The sequence below is a fragment of the Chironomus tepperi genome, unplaced genomic scaffold, assembly GCF_022539635.2.
Source record: "Chironomus tepperi strain 1889 unplaced genomic scaffold, CSIRO-AGI_Ctep_v1 contig_354, whole genome shotgun sequence".
NCBI lineage: Eukaryota > Metazoa > Arthropoda > Insecta > Diptera > Chironomidae > Chironomus > Chironomus tepperi.
The window spans coordinates 3958118-3981599 of record NW_027226476.1 but is presented as its reverse complement, the minus strand read 5'-3'; the positions used below and the strand labels follow the sequence as shown (position 1 = coordinate 3981599).

At 35.8% G+C, this 23482-nt stretch overlaps 3 protein-coding genes across 5 annotated transcripts; all 3 read left to right on the top strand.

Moving 5' to 3' along the window:
- Positions 1-1500: 1500 nt before the first annotated feature.
- LOC139094332 (lipase member H-like) lies at positions 1501-6601 on the top strand. 2 transcript variants are annotated; one of them, XM_070645363.1, is made up of 7 exons: positions 1501-1821; positions 4172-4423; positions 4614-4801; positions 5176-5242; positions 5601-5678; positions 6018-6158; positions 6305-6601. In XM_070645363.1, the coding sequence occupies exons 1-7, from the start codon at positions 1758-1760 to the stop codon at positions 6517-6519; spliced, it is 1005 nt and encodes a 334-aa protein (XP_070501464.1). In that variant the 5' UTR covers positions 1501-1757; the 3' UTR covers positions 6520-6601. The 2 variants fall into 2 exon arrangements, with proteins under 2 accessions (XP_070501464.1, XP_070501465.1); XM_070645364.1 differs by lacking the exon at positions 1501-1821 and adding an exon at positions 2171-2569.
- A 1348-nt stretch (positions 6602-7949) lies between these two features.
- On the top strand, positions 7950-11216 carry LOC139094330 (gut-specific cysteine proteinase-like). The gene is made up of 4 exons (XM_070645361.1): positions 7950-8090; positions 9159-10106; positions 10854-10916; positions 10975-11216. The coding sequence occupies exons 2-4, from the start codon at positions 9179-9181 to the stop codon at positions 11067-11069; spliced, it is 1086 nt and encodes a 361-aa protein (XP_070501462.1). The 5' UTR covers positions 7950-8090; positions 9159-9178; the 3' UTR covers positions 11070-11216.
- A 2105-nt stretch (positions 11217-13321) lies between these two features.
- Positions 13322-22525, top strand: LOC139094292 (uncharacterized). 2 transcript variants are annotated; one of them, XM_070645315.1, is made up of 7 exons: positions 13322-13670; positions 14960-15439; positions 15957-17462; positions 18218-18806; positions 19401-19528; positions 19589-20041; positions 21016-22525. In XM_070645315.1, exons 1-7 carry the CDS (start codon positions 13601-13603, stop codon positions 21843-21845), a joined length of 4056 nt encoding a protein of 1351 aa, XP_070501416.1. In that variant the 5' UTR covers positions 13322-13600; the 3' UTR covers positions 21846-22525. The 2 variants fall into 2 exon arrangements, with proteins under 2 accessions (XP_070501416.1, XP_070501415.1); XM_070645314.1 differs by having other exon boundaries at positions 20854-22525.
- Positions 22526-23482: the final 957 nt, after the last annotated feature.

Below are 23482 nucleotides of genomic sequence, written 5' to 3'. Positions count from 1 at the left end.
ACATACTTTAAGCTTCCATGCAATGTAAAATAGAAAGTTCCAGTTCATCAATTATTGACAATTTCGTATTTTTAAATCATACTCAAACATGAAAATATGCACATTTTTGCTCATAAATCTACAAATTCACATATTTTGGGTCACTTTAATAAGCACTGAATGTCAACAATAGACATTGTCATGAACAAAATAAATCAGATTCACAATTTTGGAGATTTTATTGAATTTCATAATTTTTCATATTTTTACATAAATTCATGTAGCACATTGTCTTCTTTGAGTATTAAAAGATGAATTTATCCTTATGTGCAGGATTTAGGTCATCATTTCTGCATCTGTATAAATTTGAAGGGCTATGCCTGTGTTTGAAGTGCCAATGCTTGAAGCACTGCGACAAATAATCTAGTATACCACATCTTTTTTGTTGAAACGCGGCTCACAGCCTCCCTTTGAAGGCTACAGACAGCAATGTCATCAAAGAAGTGGTTCGGATTCCATTATAAATAAACTGTAGGTTTAGATTTGAGCGAGAGATTATAGCGAATCTTCCCTCATTAAACTAAGTATTAAACTATCGACCTTAAGGTCTGAAAAGCTAATGTTTTTTTTTATACCACACCTTTTAGACTTAAACTTTATAGCGGATATCTGAACCACTTGTCTGGAAAACATTTAACATAGAATGTACCGAAAATTCGACTTGAGGCCGACTTGAGTCTGGTCGAGGCAACTTGGGTTATACCTGAATTTAAGGCAAATTCTACTCAGTGTCGCATATGTGTTGAAAGCTCTGAATATTGCAAGGACATGAGGACTTCATTAGACCTGAAGTATCATTCGATGAACTTAACTAAAATTTGTTAATATTTTGCCAAAAATATCATTCAGAGATGATAAAGCCAACAATTGTGTACTTAAGACCTGAAACTGCATTCAATAAACGTGCTAAGCATCGTAACTAAAATAGCGAAATGGAAAAAGATTTTCAAATATTAGTCATGACCTGAGATTCTAAATCTAAAAATACGTTGTCTATGTGCTGTCTAAATACCTCCATAGCTTGGCATTCTTCGATCGGCCCATAAGAGCATTCGACCATTAATAGTAAGGAACAGGCTCACTTCTCGTTCAAAACGAGCTGATGAAAAATTCTCTTTTTTTCTGACTCATATTATTAAGCATCAAAATTAAGTAACAACAATTAATGACAAAAAACCTAATCTACATATCATTTCCTGATATTTTTCAAATCCTTGACTAAATTTTCATTATCTAAAATATAACTTTTTTGATAGCAAAAATAGCAATTGACCTTCCGCGCATCGTTCAATGTTTTGAGTCACCTTTCTCTTTGCAAATGAGCTTCTCACTCAAAATTGACGACTTTTATTTTTTCAACGCTCCGATGATCAACAAATTGCGTACAGAATAAATATATCTGGTCAATTGTGAATTTGATTTAGTCGGTATTACATCGTGGTGTGAGGACTTTTGGGGCTATTGTGGAAATAATTTAATTTTTTAAATTTAAATTGTGAAAAAAAGTGCAAATAAGAAATTGTTTTTGACAAAAATAACAAAAATTTACAATTAAAGTGCCCCAAATTGATAAGAAAGTTCCATAAAATTTATCAAAAACACAATTACGGAAGTAAACATAATAACATTGCAATTAAATCCAATAAAATCTTAAAAATATCATAAAATAATTAAAAAAATTTTCATACAAAAAAAGTTCACAATTCCTCAAAATCGCGATGGTGATACTAGCATCGTCAGTTCAAAGTGCAGCTTTGTGTTCTGTTTTTACAGTTTTCATCAGTAAGTGTTGGATCAAAAACTTAATAATTTAGGAATAGAGCCCTTAAAGTTGCTTCAAAGTGGCACTCATAATGTAACGCTTTTAAATAAGTAGCGGTGGATCAGATTTTGTTGCGGAAAATGCGGGTGTTGCGACTTTTTGCGTTACATAATCAGCGAACAGCCCAAAAATGATTAAAATTTTAATTGCATTTCACATTAAAATCCCATTAAAAATTTATAATTTGTTTTTAAATTATGATTATTTTAGATAATTTTTGTCTAAAGTTTAATAATTTTTTCCGGTAAAAAGTGAATAGATTTTGAGGAAATGATAACAGAAATTGATTCAATGACGTCAATTTGGCTTAGTTTTAGTGCAATTGTTGACCATAATGTAATTTTGGAGAATTGAAAGTCTAGTTTTTCGAAGCCTTTTTAATGTCAAGTGCATATTTTCTTGTGTTATTCCCAAGTTATTCCAAGTTACCATTAAATGCTCCTCTGGTAACCGTGCGCTGAGAAAGAATATATACTCAAAAGGTTGATTAAAAGCCTATCCAAATGAAGCCTGAAGAGTGGCAACCCAATGGTCAGGTTAGGGTTGATAAGGTTTATAACCGACCATTTCCGAAATCAACTTGTGCTAAGAACGTGACTAGACTAACAACGACGATCAAACGGAATTGACTAGCTTTGCGACATAATTAGAATGATTCAAAGTTTGAATTTCAAACTAAAGTTGGATAATTTAATTTAATTTCGGAAGGTATGTACACTGTGTAGAAATGCACAAAAATCTGATTTTATGCTAATTGACTTAATATGAGGCCTGATTCAAACAAATCTGCCCTGGAGACTGGAAACAGAGTCATGCTTGTCTTGAACCGAATTTATGGTCATTTTTGCAAAATGTGCTTTACGGGTAATTTATCTTGGTTAATTCAAAATTTCGAGTTTTTACTTGGAAAAATATGGATGATTGCAAATGATTCATGATCAATGATATTTTATCATGCTGCTTAATACCCAAGGATTAAGGCATTATTTTTATTAATTTTATCAAATCCAAAAATTGCATTTTTTGCCATTTTTAATTTTAAATTTCTTTTATATACTCCAAAAAATTCACAATTTAAACGATTTTAACGACGGTGTCTCACCCTGAATTAAAGAAATATTTCCAAATAAAACGACAACTCTACGTCATTACATAGCAGCTTTCAATACCTTCCGTCTGAAATCTAAACAATCAAGTATTGATCAAAAACAATAGATATGAATATTTACATCATATTAAGTCTCAATATGGAGTCAATTTGTCTACAAAATAGCTTAAATAAAAGCCGATAACAATCATCCAATGTCAAGGTCTGCTGCTTATATTTGATCTTTTTATTTGGTCTTGTCATTGCCTTTCTACCAATTATTTTACGCATCTGGATTGAAATATTTGAAATATTTTCAATTGTCTTCAAGCTTCCGTAAAAGTTGTGCGAATTATAGACATTTTTGGATGTAATATTCAAGGATGTAAAGGTGCCAATCGTTATGCCAAATTATTTCTTTGTATTTATGACCGTGACTGAACATTTTTGTTTAATTGCAAATATTTGAGATATTAAATGACATTTTATGGTTGATTTTGGAGCTTTTTCGTTCATTGATATTGATCATGAGTGGATGCAAGGGTTCTTGAGATTTAAGACTGCCCGGCCTCTAACTCGGTATGGTTGCTGGCTGTATCAAAAAGATTGTACAAATTTTCAGTTTTGACATCTAACTGGCATTCCTTCATTCCCTTGTGGATTCCAACCAAGAGCAGTATAGTAAGCTTGTGATAGTAAGCTTGTGTCTCACCCCCAGCTACCCCCTGCATCATAATTTCATACTCAACAGTGCCATTGACTTATGACTAGTCATGCAAATAATACGATTACCAATAAACTCGTGTCAAGTAAAGACATGACTTATGCTGTGTGGCAATGCAAACTGATAATTGTTATTAATTGAAATGGTCAATTACTGACAATGATATCGTGTTAACATTCCAATAACTGATAATTGTTGATAAAATGTTTGAAAATATGAAGTAAGAATGGTGACTTAGGTCAGGAACTTTCAAGGTGATGCAATACAGTTGGAAGTAATATGTTCATATTGATAGACATAGGAACAACCTCAATTGACCCCAAATATTCCCTATTCCTCTAAATATGTCGATGAGTGTCGGCCTATGACTGTCAAAGTGAACTCTAAGTCCCAAATGGACATTGTATCATCTGTAGTCATCCTCACAACTTCTTCATAATAAACCCAGATAGAACTAATCCTAACAATCACTAATAACCTCAAAAACCAACATTTCCAGGCACCTACAGACTACACACGTCAGTAACACCACGCGGTGAATGCGACAATTGCTGTGAAATTCGAGAGACAAATGACATTAAGTTCTTCCTGTATAATCAAAAATATCAAAAAAATGGGAAACAAATTTTCCTAAATGATGCAAAAGGACTGAAAAATTTGAACAAGAAAATGCCTTTGGCGATTTTTGTGCATGGATTTACGGATAGTTCGATAGGACCATCGACATTGAGTGCAATGAAGGTTAAGGATGGTAAGTTTTATGGCATTTATAGGTGGAAAGGGTTCAAAACTTAGCAAACCGAAGAGTTTTGTCCCAGAGGTAGTTTGACCCTGTATAAGCACCTATAATCTGCAGTAAAAAGCTGATTGAACCCAAGCTTATCAATTTACACTTCCGCAGACCATGCTTACTAATAATCATCAAATTTACATGATTTCAGCATTTATGGAAATCAAAAACTATTCAGTCATACTTGTCGATTGGTCACCAATAGCAGCATTTCCATGGTACTTAGATGCAGTCAATAATGCGCCTCGTGTTTCTCGATACATTTCAAGATTCATCAAATTTCTAGTTAAATCTGGTGTATTGCTTGAAAATATACATTTGATTGGATTCAGTCTTGGGGTAAGTAAATCTCGAATATGACAAATTGGTTGAATGATCAAAAATCTGGCACTAGACTGGTGTGATTCTGGCTTAGTGCTTGATTAGGTTTGAATATAGCAAAATGACAGAGTCATGTCGCTCTGTTGCTGGAATTTGAATCTATTAATCGACCCTAACAGGCAAAGAGATCACTTATAGCTACCGTAGTGGTCTTCTTGTACCATTAAAGCATGATCAATGCCTGTTATGGTGACTTGTCCTAATCGAGTGCATTTCTAAGCGAAAATGAGGTTCAAATTGCTCTTGTGTTGTTTCATTCTTTAATTTTTTGAACTTCATAGCCTCTTAAGCTTAGTCAGTATTGCCAATTTTACAAATTTTGAATATTTTAGGCAGAAATATCAGGTTTTATTGGAAAGACTCTTAAAGATTGGGGAATTCTATTACCAAGAATAACTGGTAAGTGTTTTATAGAGTTTACATGACTTCAGGTAGTCGACAAGTCCCAAAATGGCTCCTCTACTATGAAGGCCTCCAAAATGAAGTTCTGTCAATCTTGATTGCTTTTAACTTTGCAAATTCTAATCTAAAAATGAATTATAATTCCAAAAGTTAAGTTAGTGGTCGTTCACTTATTACGTAACGCTCTTAGGTATGCTTTCCCGATGTCGGGACCGGGACCATCCCGAGTCCCGAAAATCTTCCTGGACCGGGAAAGCATTCTCTTAGGATAGAGTTTCGAAATAATCGCGTAATAAGTTAATAGTCTCTTAATCATCTGCATTACTGTTACATTATCACATTGATATCTTTTCAGGAATTGATCCTGCTGGTCCGATGTTCATGAATGGTGATACAACAACTCGTATATCTAGAAGTGATGCTAAATTTGTTGGTAAGAAATTAACCCAAAAGGTTCAGAAGTTAAAAAGTTGGAAAAATGTGTCTCTTGGTCAGCGTGACTCTAGGGTCACGGGGGCTAATTTTGTTAAATTCGACTCAAAAGTGACCAGGTCTGATCAAAGCTGTTCAAGTCTTTTGAGAGAAGCCATGGATCACAGTTGATCTGGCCATCGAACAACAACTCTAATGACTCAAAGCTAGAGTCAAACCGACATAAGGACACTGTTTTTCAATTCTTCCACGTCATGTGCTTTATGAATGACTAATGACCCTTACCAAGGATCAGATTCTTAACAATGTATAATTTTGCTACATTGACTTTATTTTCTAGACATAATTCACACAGATGGTGGAATTTTGGGTATGCCATGGGCCGTTGGTCATGCTGACTTCTTTCCTAATGGCGGTTTTGCCTCCCAGCCTGGATGCATCAATGAGAGTCTTTCTAGAAATAATATAATTGGTATTGTTGGTAAGTATTCCTTAACATGCAAGCATATGCTCAATGAGGAACTTACGGTACAAAAGAGCATGCTAACTAAGTAGCGTAAGATGCTCATTAAGCAGACAGCAAATCTATCCATAATTCCATTTAATCATCCATCTCATCTTCCTCAGCCGGTTGCAGTCACACACGCGCCCTTCTCTTCTTTGCTGAATCAATTCGGAGGCCACACGCGTTTCCAGCTGATAGATGTGATCCGACCAACAATGAGTCAGCCGAATGCAAAGAAGGTATTCCAGCTTTTATGGGTCTTGCTGCTGACAAGAGACTTCGAGGGAAATTTTACTTAACGACTAACGCCGAGGAGCCTTATGGACGGGGAGTTTAATTAACTTATTTGAGGCTTAATTGTTTTATATTTTATAAATATAAATATTTTTTGGAGAAAATAAACAACTTTCATTATCTTAGTTGCTGTGTTCCATTTTTCCAGGTGTTTTTTTGGCTGTTTAGATCAGTGGTGGGGAACTTGGGTGCCGCGGCACTAGTATCAGGGTTAACTTTCATGAAAATTCTATGAACCGTATACGATTCCTGTCGAGGTTTACTACCAAAATGTGCCGTGAATAAAAGGTTGTCCACCCCTGATTTATGACTGTTCCTCACAAAATGCTTAGCTGAATCACGTTACCTTTTACTCTAATCATCAAAACACATCCACATCCACACTTAATTGCTTAGTAAAAATTTTATAAACACTTCCGTTGATCTTTTATTGCAAGTCACGAGATTACAATTTTGAATTAAAAAAGGTTTCATCAGACGCTGAATTTATCTGTTCTTATCACATAAAATTATACGCAAACTGAGGTTAAATATTTGCAAAATGTTATCAAAATGTGAGAAAAAAATGGGAACTTGTTGGAGGTTATTTTATGGATATAAATTGTCCGTGAACCTCTATAGAGTCATGGAAGGTGATTTGGAAAGGGGTTGGGTATCGAACTTTAAAGTCTGACTTAGAAGGTTAGGAGTTGGACTCAAGTATAGTTCAGTGTAGTCCACAAGGTTACACTGAAGTCGCATTCCAAAAGAAAGCTCTGCCAACTCTGGAATCGAACTTTACTAGCAACATGGGCAGTCAGTGCAGTTTGTGAAGGAGGTGAGGGGTTGAATCGCAAACATTTAAGAGAGTTTTGGGATCTTTTTCACGAAAAACCTCAGCAAATTGATGAAATTGTCCCAAAAAATGAAATTGAGGGTTGAACATGTCACCATAAATAAACACCCAATTCCTTTAGGCTGATACAAGAACGGAAGCCATGTTAAGCCGAAAATTGAGGGGTATCAGGGGAAATGTGGATGTATTGTGATGCCACATGAAGCTATGTAAAGCTGAAAATTCTGAAGAGGGGCGCCACGGGCGCTCCCGATTCTCTAGTGTCACCATAAATACGCCCACTTGATGATGCATTTGGAATACCCCCTGACTTACCCCCAGCTATCTTCACGTCACTATATCCACCATAAACTAATTAGACTCTAAATTGATCAAACAAAACATCTAAAAAACACTACACCTGCTTCACGTCCATTCATAAATGTCGTTCGTGTAAACGGATCAAATAAACTATAAAATCAAGACATGAGCTACCAAAAAAAAAACAGAATAACTCATCCCGGTTTTTTTTTGTTGCCAAAAAAGTGTCGCATAAAAATACTTTTTTATTAATTAAACAATTTTTTTATCTCAAATTATTTTATTGGTTTATTTAGCAAAGTTTTTCTTTTGACAACACAAACATCCCGTTGATTAGCAATTTTCGGCAAAGACAGCAAGCTTGGGTATAAAGAGGCATTTTTGAGGCACAACATGAATCAGTTTGCGGAAAGAAGGTGATCTGAAATAAGTTGGAATAAGAAGAAAAAATAGGAAGGAACTTCTGCAAATAGCTTTGAGTGAGTTTTGAAGAATTGTTGGTGGTTTTGTGCTTATAATAGACAGTAGTGCTAATAATAGACAGTAATATGGAAAATTGAGAATTTTTGGAGATTTTGTGGATTTAAAGCAGGCAAATTTAGTGATTCAGACTTTTAGGTTGTTAAGAATACCCATCTGGCTCTATTGATGGTCTGTTTTTACAAATTATTCGTTTTGGTTTGATAACTGCCATTCTTTTAGAACTGTTCTACGCCATGTTGCTTTTTGAGCTCAAGGGAGTCTATTTCCTTGTGTATTCCATCACAGGGCAGTAAAACGAACTTGTATTTATGAATTGACACTCAACAGACTTCTTCAACGAGGAACTTGGTCTTTGTACAAATCCTTATACCCCAAATAATCGACAACCCTCTGAAGCCATATTTTTCACTTCTTTGGTGCAATGTACCATTCATTAAAATCCATATTTACTTACTTCGCTGGCCGGACAGCAATTGGCAGGCGGAAGCGCGCTGTAGAACCAGTTATAGGCGACATCTGAGGGAGGTCATGGATCACTGTTGATCTGTACGGCCAGCTTACTTCGCTACAGATTAGTGATCTATAGGCTCCCTCAGATTCAGAGTTTTCCTAACCTGTTGCTCAGATTGTGCCTGAAGCTGATTCTATCACTAGCTTCCATTTGCCAAATATACAGTAATGCGTTTATTGACAGTATCCTTCCATGAGTTCTGTGGTCGTCCACAAGCTATGATAATACAAATCAACCCAAATAATTACCAAACATCCCCTTGCATCAATGCAACGAACTAATGACGACATTTTAATTAAATTATTTATTATAACACGTTCATAATAAGTCAATAGACTCAGTCGTCCTTATCTTTTGTTCTATCAAACAAGTAAGATTTTATTTTTTATCAAAATTTCAACATCGTCGCTGATATAAAGGGCGCAAACAAAGAAGATTCGCACAGACTGAGTAGCATAAAATGATAGGCTTAATAGCACAAGTAGTCATTATTGTGTCGTTAAAGGCTGTGGAAGCTTAAAGAAGCTGTAAAGTAATTTCATTCAATTTCCAGGTCCCATTTGAAGAGAAACCATGAAGCTTTTCTTCTTATTCATCCTCACAATTTGTGCAGTCAACGTAATTGCTCAAAATGTTGACGAAAGTTCAACTGACACTGTTGCTGATACAACTGAAAATGTACCTGAGGATTCCGACGATGTTGATGACATAAGCGATAATGACATTTTTAAAGAATATACCAAAAAATTCCGTGTTCATTTCCGTCGTCGTGCCAATTTTACTGAAATAAGGAACAACCTTTTCAACAGATATCGATCAGTCATTAGACAGAATCGTCGTTTTGCCAGAGGACTTGAATCATTTAATCGAACTTTATATCCATTCTCACATTTAAGTGAAGATGAATTTAGTGACAATTATCTTGGTGCAAATGCACCAGATCCGAATGAGGAGCTTCCACTTGTTAATGAGACAGAAATTACAAATCGTCATGGACGTCTGGCTGAACCGCCAGAGACTGCATTTGAATGGCCTGAATCGATTGTCGGTGTTGTCAAGAGTCAAGGACAGTGTGGAAGTTGTTATGCATTTGCAGCTATTGGTGTCATTAAGAGTCGTATGGCACTCAAGTATGGACCAAATGTCTTTGATCTATCAGAACAAGATGCAATGGAATGCTCAAGAGGATGCGTTGGTGGATGGGATTATTCAATTTATCGTGACTATACACAAGTTTATAATGGAAGTGCTGCATATAATTACATGAATATTCACTCATATACTGGAATTGCTTATTCATGTCAAGCTACAAAACGCGCAAGAGTTCCAAACTCTAAAGTTCGTCAGTATGCTTACCTTCAGAATAATGAGAAGACAATCAGGACATATTTGTACAATTATGGACCACTTTATACGAGATTTAATGTTTATAGTAACTTTTATGACTACTCTACTGGAATCTACAAGTATGCTAGTGGCAATTATGCTGGTGGACATGCTGGTGAGTATTAAGGGGATGAAATATCTTTAAAGGATCGTTTTGATTCTCAGTCTAGTCCTTATAGTGGCAATTTCAAGTTGGATTTGTCCAAAACTGCAAATCTGATTATGCTTTCTCGAAATCCCAGTCCAGATAAATTTTCGTGATCGGGAATTTCCTGGAAAATCCCAAAACCTGTTTGTAAAGTCTGCAGCTTTGGACGAACCTTGAAACATAGCCCAAGAATTTATGAACCGGTCTCTCGGTATCCACCTACTCCTATATCTATTGCATACACGGGTAGGTGTAGTGTATATACATCGAGTAGGGATACATTGACAGCCTAAGTACATGGTTTCAAGATCAGACCCCAACAGGCATAGATCATACTCTCGAGAGTTTGTCCATCTTGAATTTACCAGATGAGCTTGCTCGCGAGCGTTGCTTCTTAGGCAACGCAGGCATAGAGCGTTCTCTCAGAGTGAGCTAAGAGCTGCTCACGAGCATGCGCATCTGGGAAATTTAAGATAAAAAAGCTCTCGAGAGCCTGTCTGTTAGGGTCTGCTCTTGAGAGTCACACTTAGTCTGTCAATGAACCCCCTACTCAAGGTATAAACATGCTAGCATGTTCGAGAGCATGCTCTATGCCTCTAAAGGGTTAGATGTATACTTAGAACCCGGCCTATAGTCTGAGAATCTAAAACATATGTCCGTTCTTGGCTGAAACTTATTTTTAATCATTTATTTCCATTAATCTCTCAATTTTAGTTATGCTCGTCGGATGGGGTGAGGAAAATGGCGTCAAATACTGGAAATTAAAGAACAGCTGGGGTAAGCCTTAAAAATATTTCCTATTTGACCTGAAATTAATTTTTATTCAATATAACAGACACCTGGTGGGGCGAAAAGGGTTACTTCCGTTTTCTCCGTGGCAGCAATCTTTGTGGAATTGAAGGCAGTGTCTCAGTCATCTTGGATATCTAAATTTACAAAGTTCATAAATCAAATGGGATGCATCAGAAAATATCTTTTAATCTTTTTTTTTTTATAAATTAGTGTAAATAAATTTGCTTTATTAATAGCAATTTTGGAAGTGCTAATAAATGTTTATGTCTATAATTTTGCATTTTGTGTAGTTTAGATATCAAGTTATTTTATCGATTAAGAGCTAAGAGTGCAGATTCCTACCAAACATCATCCTCTGTCCATCATTACTAAAAGAGTGATTTCTATGTGATAATGATTGACATAGTACTTACTTACTTACTTACTTCGCTGGCCGTACAGATCAAGTGTGATCTATGGCCTCCCTCAGTCGGTTCCTAAAACTGGCTCTATTGCTGGCTACCGCTGATTGACATAGGACCCACGAATATGCTGAATAACCCAAATCCTGTAGTGCTAAAGTATGAAATCTCTGGGCTACATCTTGAATACCATAAACTGGATAATCGATCAAAAATCCAGTTATAGATCGAATTGAATTTGAATTAGTGTTGGATGTGGGAATTGGGGAAGTTGAAGTCTGATTCCGAAGCTAACCAAATGTCATGTGTATACCTTCTCGTTGGCAACTGAGCTATGTGCCGGAACATGTCCTTTAAAGGATATTGAAACCATATTGTCAAAACCATATTGTCTAAAGGGTGACAGCCTACAATCATACTAGGGATGGTTGGCCTTACAACCGACCATTTCCGAAATCAACATGTACAAAGAAAGCAACATCGTGTCGAATGCAGTTAAAATTCGATTGTCGGTCAACGACACAACAGATTCCCGCGGGAATTCCGCGGGTTTTTCCCGCGGGTTTCCCGTTGTGTCGTTAACCAACACCCTTAAAATTCAACCCAGACCATCATAGCTCTTAATTGTGGCCGGATTCCGTTCAAATCCATCACCATTCCATAGTCACATTGACCTGGTGCTAGATTGTGTCTAATGACTCATAAGTTGATTAATAATTTTGTTTTAAAGCTTTATCATGTGAAAGGAGCTCTAAAAACGCTATTTTTATCGCTGTGTAATTTTCTTCCGTTCCCTAAGATAAGGAAATATTTTTAAAATCGGTGAGTTTCTGCTTCAAAAAAAGTGATTCCCTAAAATGTAATCAGACTTTTGATAAGCATATTATCACAATAAGATCCAGTGAAAAAGTAGATAATTTATGAAAAGTTTACCGATATGAGCAAAAGCTCAGCAGAGTCAATCGATGGAAAGTGGTAACATGCGGAATGGGGTCACTTAGACAAGTCGAACTGGTAAGAGACGTAGCATGTCTTTGACCAACTTTGATTTCACAAGATCACTTAAAATCCCTTACTTACTTACTTCGTTGGCCGTACAGATCAACTGTGATTCAAGGCCTCCCTCAGATGTCGCCTATAACTGGTTAAACCGGAGACCACTTATAATCTCAAATCTCCAAAATGATGACAAAAGAGCACGAAGGTGGTCCAAGAACTCTTGGGAGAAGCTGTTGATAGACACAGTGAAGTATTTGGTGTTGATAATTACAAAATGGCAGCTAGCTAAAGAGCCAGTTTTAGACGACAATTGAGAGGGACGATGGATAGCAGAAGATCAATACAGCCAGTGAAGTTAGTAAGTAAGTAAGTATCTCCAACAAACAAAAAGCCTGCTCATGAGTATGCTCACGACATTGAGAATACTTATTTATATTTATTGAGTATACTCATGAGCACGCAAATTTAGGTGAGTATGCTCATTGTCTTAGGCATAATTATGAACTTTATCAGCTTCTCCAGGATGATGATACTGTTACTGTTCTTCGTATAAATCGCTTGAGGTTGGGATTTCATGTAAACAGACGAACACAGGATGCCCAGTGTATATAGAGTAACAATTGCAGGCATTGTCGACAGCAAAAGATCGAGTAGAAGACCTAAAATTTTGCCTGGATTGTAGATATGGAAGTAAATAAGATGTAAGTATGTTAATTTTCTGTTCTGACTCCCCTATTTCCACATCTGATCACTGCTAATTCTTATCAAATTATCCACTTTCTTCGAAATTTAATATTTTAATCATAATACAATAACAAGCCTTACTTAATTTAAACACAACTGAAAAAAAAGTCTTTTTTTTATCACAAAATAATTTTTTTTTTGATTATAAATAAAATTATCTTGAATTTGCACATAATAAAATATTTCGAGAGGTTTTTGTGTTGTTTCATTTCTGTCTTTATCTTTCGATAAGTTGATATTATTGCTTAGTTGTGTTTTAGGTGTGCGAGAGGAAAGAAGCAATTGTGACAAAAAGTTCAATTTTATTCTATTAAATTTATCAATTAATCGGATAAAAATACAGTTATTGATTAATATTTGAGAATGTAGAATTAGTGCTTTTGGTCGTTGTGTGCTGTAGACATCTTAAAACAGTCAGAACTTAATTAAAAAATTTGAAAAATTTACAATTTTTTGAAATTAATTTTCACAATTTTTCATGCTAAAAACTGGAATTTTTGAGTTAAATTTGTCATAAAATAGTCAATGCAGCCAGCCAAAAGATTCAAAAGTGACAATTACACAGTACATGATGTGGTCGATATGGAACTTGAAGGTAAAATTCAATTTATTTCCACATTTTACCACAAAACACTTCAATAAGAAAGTGAGATTAGCTCAGTGTTGTTCGAACTGTGTGACGCGGCACACTAGTGCAGTGGTGAGCAACCTTTTTGTCGCGGCACTACTGTGTGCTGCCAAGATTACTTAAAAATGCTATCAACTGTATACCATATGGAGTTTTTATCAAGACTTAACATCAAGGTGTGCCCCATAAAATCACAGGTTGCCTACCACTGCACTATTGTACTATATATAATGACTGAAGGGTCTAGCCTTATGAGCTGGAGGCACTTCTTTTTTAAATCTGTTGTACCACACCCTTTAGTCCTACAGTTTATAGTGGGATCCAAACCACTTGCAAGCTCTGCGCATTGCAAAGACACGAGTACGTCATAAGACCTGATGTACCCTGCAATGTACCTAGTTACAATTCGTAGTATATCCTTGTATACCTAGCAGTGGAGACACATTATGTGCCAAAGACCTCAAAACTCCAGAATTAGAATGGTGAAATGGAAAAAGAGCTTCGAAAATTAGACATGACCTGGGATTGAACCCAGGACCTTTGGCACGTAAGGCCAACACTCTACAATTTAGGCTATTGATGCCATTTCACATTACTATTGTAATGTTATGAGCTGCATACCTTGTAGTGTTATGGTCGTTGCTTATCACTAAGGTAGCTTGATGCAAAATAAGGTTGGCCAACACTGAATTAGTCATCATGACAAATTAAATCAAGCAACCAAGTGTTATCTGGCAGTAAATAAATCCTCTTAAAACTTGCAAATACAAACAAAAAATTGACTGGGATCAGGGGTATAGTAAGGAATGTTTTGTATTTGGGGTAGATGGAGGGGGAAGGGAGGGTAAAGATATTTTGTATGGATCACATAAATTTTGGGGGGTTTAGGATTTTATTTCATAAAAAATCCTACTAAATTGTTGAATTTTTTCCCAAAATTCTAGGGGGATTGACGACCAACCCAAGCAGGCTCCTCTTCCCTTTCTGAACCCCTGAATGTACCTCTGACTAAAATAATCAATAATAATCACAAAAGTACTTGTAACATAGCAAGTCATAAAAATGCACTTAAAAATGATAAATTTAAGTTAACACATCCTCATTCCCCCACTTAACCCCCTCCCCCTCCTCTGAACTTAATGGCCTAATAGCTATAAGCTAAAGCCTAATTTTATTCTAGACAAAAGCCCCAAACCAACCGAATTTACAGCACATAAATATCAGACAATTTTTTGACAATTTCATATAATTCACAGGTCCAGAACCGGCACTGGAACCAGAACCCAAAACCTTCTTTGAGGTCTTATCCTTCACATATACAACCATAGAATCAGAATTGCTACAAACTATCACGGATCTAACAGATTTCGAGACATTAGAAGTCAACGATATTCCAGACATTCCCACAGCCGTAAATCTAATCTCATCGGATCTCTTACGTCAAAAATTTTATCAAACTTCATACTCAATTGCCATCAGACTGAAAGTAATTGACAAAATCACAACATTAAGTCCACTTCAGTATGAAATAATATCAACAAAAATTGATAAGGCACGAAAGTTTTTGTTGTGTTTGGAGTCATTGAGTGATAAAAAGTGCTGTTTTTATTGGAAATCAGCGGATGAGACACGACTGATGTCGCTGTCGTTGATTGATGTGGACATTATGGATCGTGACTCGATGATCTGTTTTATAAATTCATTTTTATTGTTAGCACTGAGATTTGGAAATGATGGTGAGTTTTTCCTGCAATTTTCTCAATTTTTCCTCAATTTTCCACTAAATTTTCCCGGTTTTCTACAAAATTTCCTCAATTTTCCACATTTTTCATTGAATTTCCTGACTTTTTCATTAAGTTTGCTCAATTTTCCATTAAATTTCCTCAATTTTTCACTAAATTTCCTCAATTTTCCATTAAATTTCCCAAATTTTCCACATAATTTCCTCAATTTTTTTTAATAAATTTTCACAATTTTCCAAATAATTTCCATAATTTTTCATTAAATTTCCTCAATTTTTCATTTATTTTCCTCAATTTTCCACTAATTTTCATTAAATTTCCTCAATTTTTAATTAAATTTTCTCAATTTTTCACTAAACTTTCTCAATTTTCATTAAATTTTCATTAAATTTTCTTAATTTTCCTGAATTTTTCACTAAAATTTTCTCAATTTTTCATTAAATTTCCTCAGTTTTCCACTAAATTTGCTCAATTTTTCCCTAAATTTTCCCAATTTCCATTTCCTTCATAGGTCTTTCCCAAGAAGCCAAATTCACATCATCCACAGACTTGTCTCTCTTCTCCTTAGCTGATGTCAATGACAAGAACCTATTAATGCTTGCATCAGAACTTGGTAATAAGTCAGTTGTCGAAGATCTCATAAGAATTGGATTTGATGTAAATTTTCAAGTTGATACTCAAATTGCAGCTGATTTAGCATGGCAGAATCGTCACTTGGATGTGTTATTGTCACTGCTGTTGGAAAATTCCTTATATCCAATGAACTTTAATGAGTCAAATACGTCAAATGAGATGAAGGAATTTGTCAAAATGACACATCAATTTGTAAAAAGTGTCAAGAACAACGACGAAGTGACGGTCAAGAATATTTTAGAAAAATATCCAAATTTGAGATATTTTTACAGTCGCGACAACGTCTCAGCAGCATTTGTGGCACTTTCAAAGGAGAAATTTGACATTTATAAGATTTTCATGAATAAGAATGTCTGCGTAGGTCCAAAAGAGGACATTGACAAGATTCTGTCAAATTTCAATGACAAGAAACGCGAGGAACTGCGTAAAATTCATTTGGAACATTCCCGAGAGCCACCTGAGAAGTTCCTCATGATTCTCCATTCAAACACAAGTGTTGGACATGACACAATCAACGTCAATGAGAAGTTAAATCACGCAAAATCAGCAATTGAGTATCTATGCCGTATATCCATAATTCGTCTGATTCTTCAAGTTGTTGCTGCATCTCGTGACTTTAAACTTATTTTTGACTTTAATCGTGATTCAGTACAATTTTTAGATCCAACATCCAGCAAGCAGACACGTGGATCATTCTTTACATCCAGACAGATTTACATAGCTGCAAAATTCTTTCTTGATCCACAACGGCGACAGGAAGCAATTGGAACATTGGCACATGAACTTTGTCATTTTGCAATGTTTTTGGTCTATAAGAATAATTGCTTGCCGTACTTTAATGGTGATCATAAGCAGGCAAAGAAATTTCATGGATATTTAAAATTTTGTCATGAAAATCGTAAAAAAGAGAAAATTATTCATCATGTCTTTGACATTCCAAAAGAGAATCAAGAGACCCGACATGCTGAATTGATTGTTCGAGTTCCTCATCTGCTGGCTTTATATCATGAAGATCAGGATTATTTGGACCAATTAAGGGAAATTTACTTGCCATTATTCAGTTTCTTTGAGTTTAAGGTTGTTGAGGATATGAAAACAGCACTGCCAAATATAGAGACGGAAGCTGATGGTGAAATTAGAAAATTTAATGACAAAAGAAAACGGAAGGGATTTTTTAGAATGAGGAACATAATTTTATTGCTAATAATTGCGAGTATTGCTGTCATTGGAATCATTTTGGGAGTTTATTTTGCAATTTTGAGTAGTCATAATAATGATATTGTTGGTGATGTCAAGAAGCCATGGAATGCAATCATTAGACATTCAAGAACTGACGAAATTATGTGCATTGGAAGCTTAATTCATCCGGAATTTGTGCTGACTAGTGAGTATTTAATAGATTTTGCTATCTTTAGGGTGACTCAAGTCAAGTGAAGCTAGTTTAGACTAAGTCAAGTCAATTAAAGCTAGTTTAGACTAGGTCAAGTCAAGTTGAGCTAGTTTAGACCAGATCAAGTCAAGTAAAGCTAGTTTAAACTAGGTGAAGTCAAGTAAAGCTAGTTTAGACTAGTTCAAGTCAAGTAAAGCTAGTTTAGACTATATTAAGTCAAGTAAAGCTAGTTTAGACTAGGTCAAGTCAAGTAAAGCTAGTTTAGACTAGGACAAGTCAAGTAAAGCTAGTTTAGACTAGATCAAGTCAAGTAAAGCTAGTCTAGACTAAGTCAAGTCAAGTAAAGCTATTTAAGACTTTATTAAGTCAAGTAAAGCTAGTTTAGACCAGCTTAAGTCAAGTAAAGCTAGTTCAGACTAGATTAAGTCAAGTGAAGCTAATTTAGACTAAGTCAAGTCAAGTAAAGCTAGTTTAGACTAGGTCAAGTCAAGTAAAGCTAGTTTAGACAAGGTCAAGTCAAGTTAAGCTAGTTCAGACAAGATCAAGTCAAGTAAAGCTAGTTTAGACTAAGTCAAGTCAAGTAAAGCTAGTTTAGACTAGCTTAAGTCAAGTAAAACTTGTATAGACTAGGTCAAGTCAAGTAAAGCTAGTTTAGACTAAGTCAAGTCAAGTAAAGCTAGTTTAGATCAGTTCAAGTCAAGTAAAGCTTGTATAGACTAAATAATATTTAAAATCCTATTCCTTTGCAGCTGCTGAATGTGTCCAAAAGAAAAGTCACAGAATTCCACTTCCACCTGCATTATTTGTGGTCGACTTTCATCCTATTGAAGACCATCCTCTCAGATCCAATGTTATCGAAGTCAATGTCCACTCCGACTGGAGATATAATGAAGACAATTTTGAATCTGACTTGTCCTTGTTGAAGCTTGAACAGCCTCTTCAGTTCTTTACGAATTTTTATCCAATTAATTTACCACCACAGCTTCAAGCTCCTTCAAGCGCAAGCGACAGAAATGGGGAAGTTCTACACACAATTCATGGCTTGCATTCGTTCAATATTCCAATTGTCTATATTGACACAATTGAATGCATCCTTAAGGACTATACAATCAATAGATATTTAGGTGATCAGCAATACTGTGCAAGACAATTAGAGAATCATTACTGCATAAATGGATATGGTGAACAGCTTTATGATTTGATAAACGACACATTGAATGGACTTGTATCAATGGGACATAAAACAGAAGCTGATTGTGTCGATCATAATAGCTTGATAATAACTGAAGTTGGATACTATTCGGATTCAATCAGGAATGCAATTTGTGGTGAAAGGAGGTAAGTGAGAGAGACTGTGAGAGACTGAGAGAGAATGAAAGAGACTGAGAGAGACTGAGAGAGACTGAGGGAGACTGAGAGTGACTGAGAGAGACAGAGAGAGACTGAGAGACACTGAGAGAGACTGAGAGAGACTGAGAGAGACTGAGAGACACTGAGAGAGACTGAGAGAGACTGAGAGAGACTGAGAGAGACTGAGAGAGACTGAGAGACACTGAGAGAGACAGAGAGAGACTGAGAGACACTGAGAGAGACTGAGAGAGACTGAGAGAGACTGAGAGAGACTGAGAGAGACTGAGAGAGACTGAGAGAGACTGAGAGAGACTGAGAGAGACAGAGAGAGACTGAGAGAAACTGAGAGAGACTGAGAGAGACTGAGAGAAACTGAGAGAGACTGAGAGAGACTGAGAGAGACCGAGAGAAACTGAGAGAGACTGAGAGAGACTGAGAGAGACTGAGAGAGACTGTGAGAGACTGAGAGAGACTGAGAGAGACTGTGAGAGACTGAGAGAGACTGAGAGAGACTGAAAGAGACTGAAAGAGACTGAGAGAGACTGAGAGACTTAATTAATCAACAACTCACTTTACTTCTAGCTCAACTGCCGATAACATTTGGATGACTGAATCTATGATATATGATTTCATGGTAGCTGTTGTAGAAAAGTCATCAAATCAGTTTCTATGTTGGTCCTTTTTCGTCAATAAAAGCATCCTACTCACTGGTTTGTTGACAGTTATTTCTTATTTTGAGACAATTTTAAATTAATTTCTTGATATTCTAGATTCAAATTGCATCGAGTCATTGAGTAAAAATGATATTCAACTTAGTAGATATGGCAATGTCATATCCGAAATTGATTCCATTGAACAAAATCCAAATGCAGATATTACAAAAATAATTTTAACTTCAAATTCAACATTGGATGTAAATCTTGACATTCCTAAATTTGACGCGGAACTACAAAATCTTCAAAATGTCAAAATTATTTACAGTTATGAGAACATCCTCAACTTTACATCACGATATTATCAATACCAAAAAGATTTTAACCATCGAGTCCTCAGTACCTTTTGTGTTCCATTTTCAGGAGGTCCAATATTTACCAATTATGATTCCGTCTCATTTTATGGAATTGTGACAAAGCGTAGATGTAAAGACAATTGTAATATTGAAGATAATGGCTTTATAGTGGACCATGTAAAGCTGTATGATTATAAGGATTGGATATATGATGGTAAGTTTAGCAAAACATGGGCCGATGTATTTGGTACTTGAACGGTACTGCACGGTTTAGATACATTACAGATATGGTATAGTGGCACATCTGGTATGATATAGTGGCAAGCAGTCTCAGTCGCAGTCACAGTAACAGTCACAATTCTAGTCCCAGTTCCAGTTCTTGTCTCAGTCTCCGTCTCAGTCTTAGTCCCAATTCCAATTCCAATTCCAATTCCAATTCCAATTCCAATTACAATTCCAATTCCAATTCCAGTTCTTGTCTCAGTCCCAGTCTCATATCCTAATCTCCGTCTCAGCTCCAGTCCTCGTCCCAGTCCCAGTTTCAGTCACGTAGATCCATCGTGGTGTACCGGAAGATGGTACACCAATAGGACAGTACTATACGATACCTGTTGTGTACTATGCCGTGCCGAATAAGTACCAATACCGGAGAAATCGGCCTCAGAAGGTTGGAGATTGTGTGTTGTTAAATTTGAGGTTATGCCTAAGTTGTGCTTTCTGATATTTAGATCATGCAGATATTTGAGATTATGTCTGAATATTTAGATGATAAATTAGATTAATTTATGATTTTAATACAAGCTTTTACGGCTAGAATAGCTAGATTTTGAGGTTATGCTTGAATATTAAGCTTAAATTGCCAATATTTAATGTGAACTGCTAGCAAATTTGTTGAATTTTGTCGGAAATTTCTGAAAAAAATCAAATTTTTTTAAAATTTTGTGAACAAATTTTGTAGAAAATTCAAAATTTATTAGAAATTTTGAGGTTATGAAGGCAATTGACACTAAGAATGATATTTTATAGAATCACAACAAACCACCGTACCCCCTAAAGCCACTTCCATTACTACCACAACCAAAATGACTACAAATCCAATTACAACAACAACCACAGCAACAACAACTCGATTTTTTACATTTCCTTCAATTCCATCATCATTCCCAACCCTCCCTTCATTTCTAACAGATCCAACTACACATCCAGACCGGAATCTGATTGAAGGAGACATTGCTGATCAAGAATACTGCATTAATACCGAATGCAGTCTCATCCCAACATTTAAAGCAGCTTCATTCAAAATTCATCATATTGATGCATCATACTACATTGCTGCACGACCAGATGACAATATAAAAGGCATAGAATGTGAAATAGCTAATCAGGATGTCAAGTCATTGCCAATTGATCTTGTTGACATATATCCTAACTTAATTTCTTATAAATTCTCATTTACTGGTGTAAAAGAAATTTCATTTGATAATTTTCAAAATTTAACGGCATTGGAAGTGATTGAACTGAGTGACAATGAAATTGAGACAATACAGTCAGATACATTTAATCACACATCAAGTCTCAGACGGTTGAATTTAAATGGCAACAAAATTGTCACATTTAATGAAAATATTTTAATGAAAATTCAAAATTTAGAAACTTTATTAATTGGAAGTAACTTGTTAAAAAATAACGTCAATTTCTTCAAGTTCTGTTCATCCTTAAAGGAAGTTCAACTGTCAAAAAATGAAATTTCTGAAATTTTAGACAACATTTTCCTTAATTGTAGCTCAATTGAAATAATTGATTTAAATTCAAATGAAATAAGTTCGTTAAATCCTGTTAATTTCCTTAATAAGCCTAACCTAATGTCTGTTGATTTGACGGTGAATATTTGCATTGATAAATTATTTGTTGGAACCAATGGAAGTACATTTGCAACAGATGAGTTGAACTCTATGATAAATGAGATTAGTTTGTGTGGTTTTGATAGAACATCAACAACTGTTGCTGTACCACCTTAGAAATGGCATGCCATCACCTTCCACTTTCCCAATATCCTCTAGCTCCATGGTGGACAGCCTGTGTGCCGTGGCACCGTATTTTGTTTCTTTCGAGGCTTATTACCTTTTGAAATCAACTAATCAGGAGCGTATTACCCAAAATTGACCTCCATTTCCACTATTCCCATACCCCCTAGCTCCTTGGTGGGCAATCTTTGATCTGCGACACCATGTGCTGTTTCGGTCGAGTCTTAACCATCCATACAAATGAACTATTCAAGGGCATACTCCCTCAAATTGTCCCACCACCTCCCCTTCTCCTATCATCTACATAGCTCAGTGGTGGACAACCTGAGTGCCGCGGCAGAATTTGCTGTTTCAGTTGAGGTTTGCCACTTTAGAATAATTCTAGTCAGGTTCTCTTCCAAATTGACTCACCACCTCTCCTTTTCTCTACCATCTAACTCTATGGTGCCGTGACACCATGTGCTGTTTTGTTCGAGAGTTACCCTTAAGGTATGGTCCATCACTGCCCCTAGTTACACCCCTGTGACACCATGTGCTGTTTTGATCGAGGGTTCCCACCAAGGCATGGTCCACAACTGCCCCCTAATTACACCCCTGCGAGTAACATTGGCTGAAAATTAGTTTAAAATTTGATGTAATTTAACATTTAATAAAGTAAAAAAAAATGTACAAAATTCTAGTTGACTTACATACTTACTTGACTGTTCGTACTGATCAAGTGCGATGCTTCAGATGACGCCTAAAGCTGACTCTATCGCTGGTTTCCGTCTGCTAATTTTAATTATCTCTGAAATTTTAAAAACAATTTTTTTTTACAGATTTTCAAATCTTTTTCTTGGGGATGTTCACTTATTACGTAACGTTATTGACTTTTAGACCCCTCACTCCCTCTCTGTACATTGTTTGAAGTGGTAAAAAATGCTCAATTCTCCACCGACCCCCTCTCAATGAACGTTACGTAACCACCGAACGACCCCATCCATTTTCAATAAATTTTCTCAAAAATATTCTCCAAATCCGTTCAATTATCTCTAAATAATCCTCAATTTACCTTCAAGAGAGCTCAATTTCACACCTCAAAATCCTCTCTTTCCGCTTCACACTTTCAGACTTTTTCATCACATCGTTGTGTTTGCACGCAATTGAACATTTTTCCGTGATTTTTTTTTTGTTTCTGTTCTTTAAAAATTTTTTTTTTGTTTTTATTACAAAAGAAAAAAAAAGTAATTTAATTTTAATGGTTTTACGGAGCAATTACGTCGCTTTTTTCCATTTAATTGTGATTTTTCATCATAGTATCGCTGTGCACTATGACTTTATGCACATTGCGCCAAAGGAATTACAGCTAAGGAAATTTTCATTCGGTGGACGTTTCATTTATTTATATGTGTGGAATATGGTGAGAAATATTGTGTAAAATTGATTGAATAAAGTGCATAATCATGAACGGATAGACAGGAAGACAGACAAACAGACATAAAGTGACAGACAGACAAACAGGGACAAACGAATAAACAGATAACCCGAGACGAAACGAGCAAACCCGAGGCATACCGAGACATACTGAGACATACCCAAGCATACCGAAGCTTACCGAGGCTTACCGAGACATACCGAGACATACCGAGACA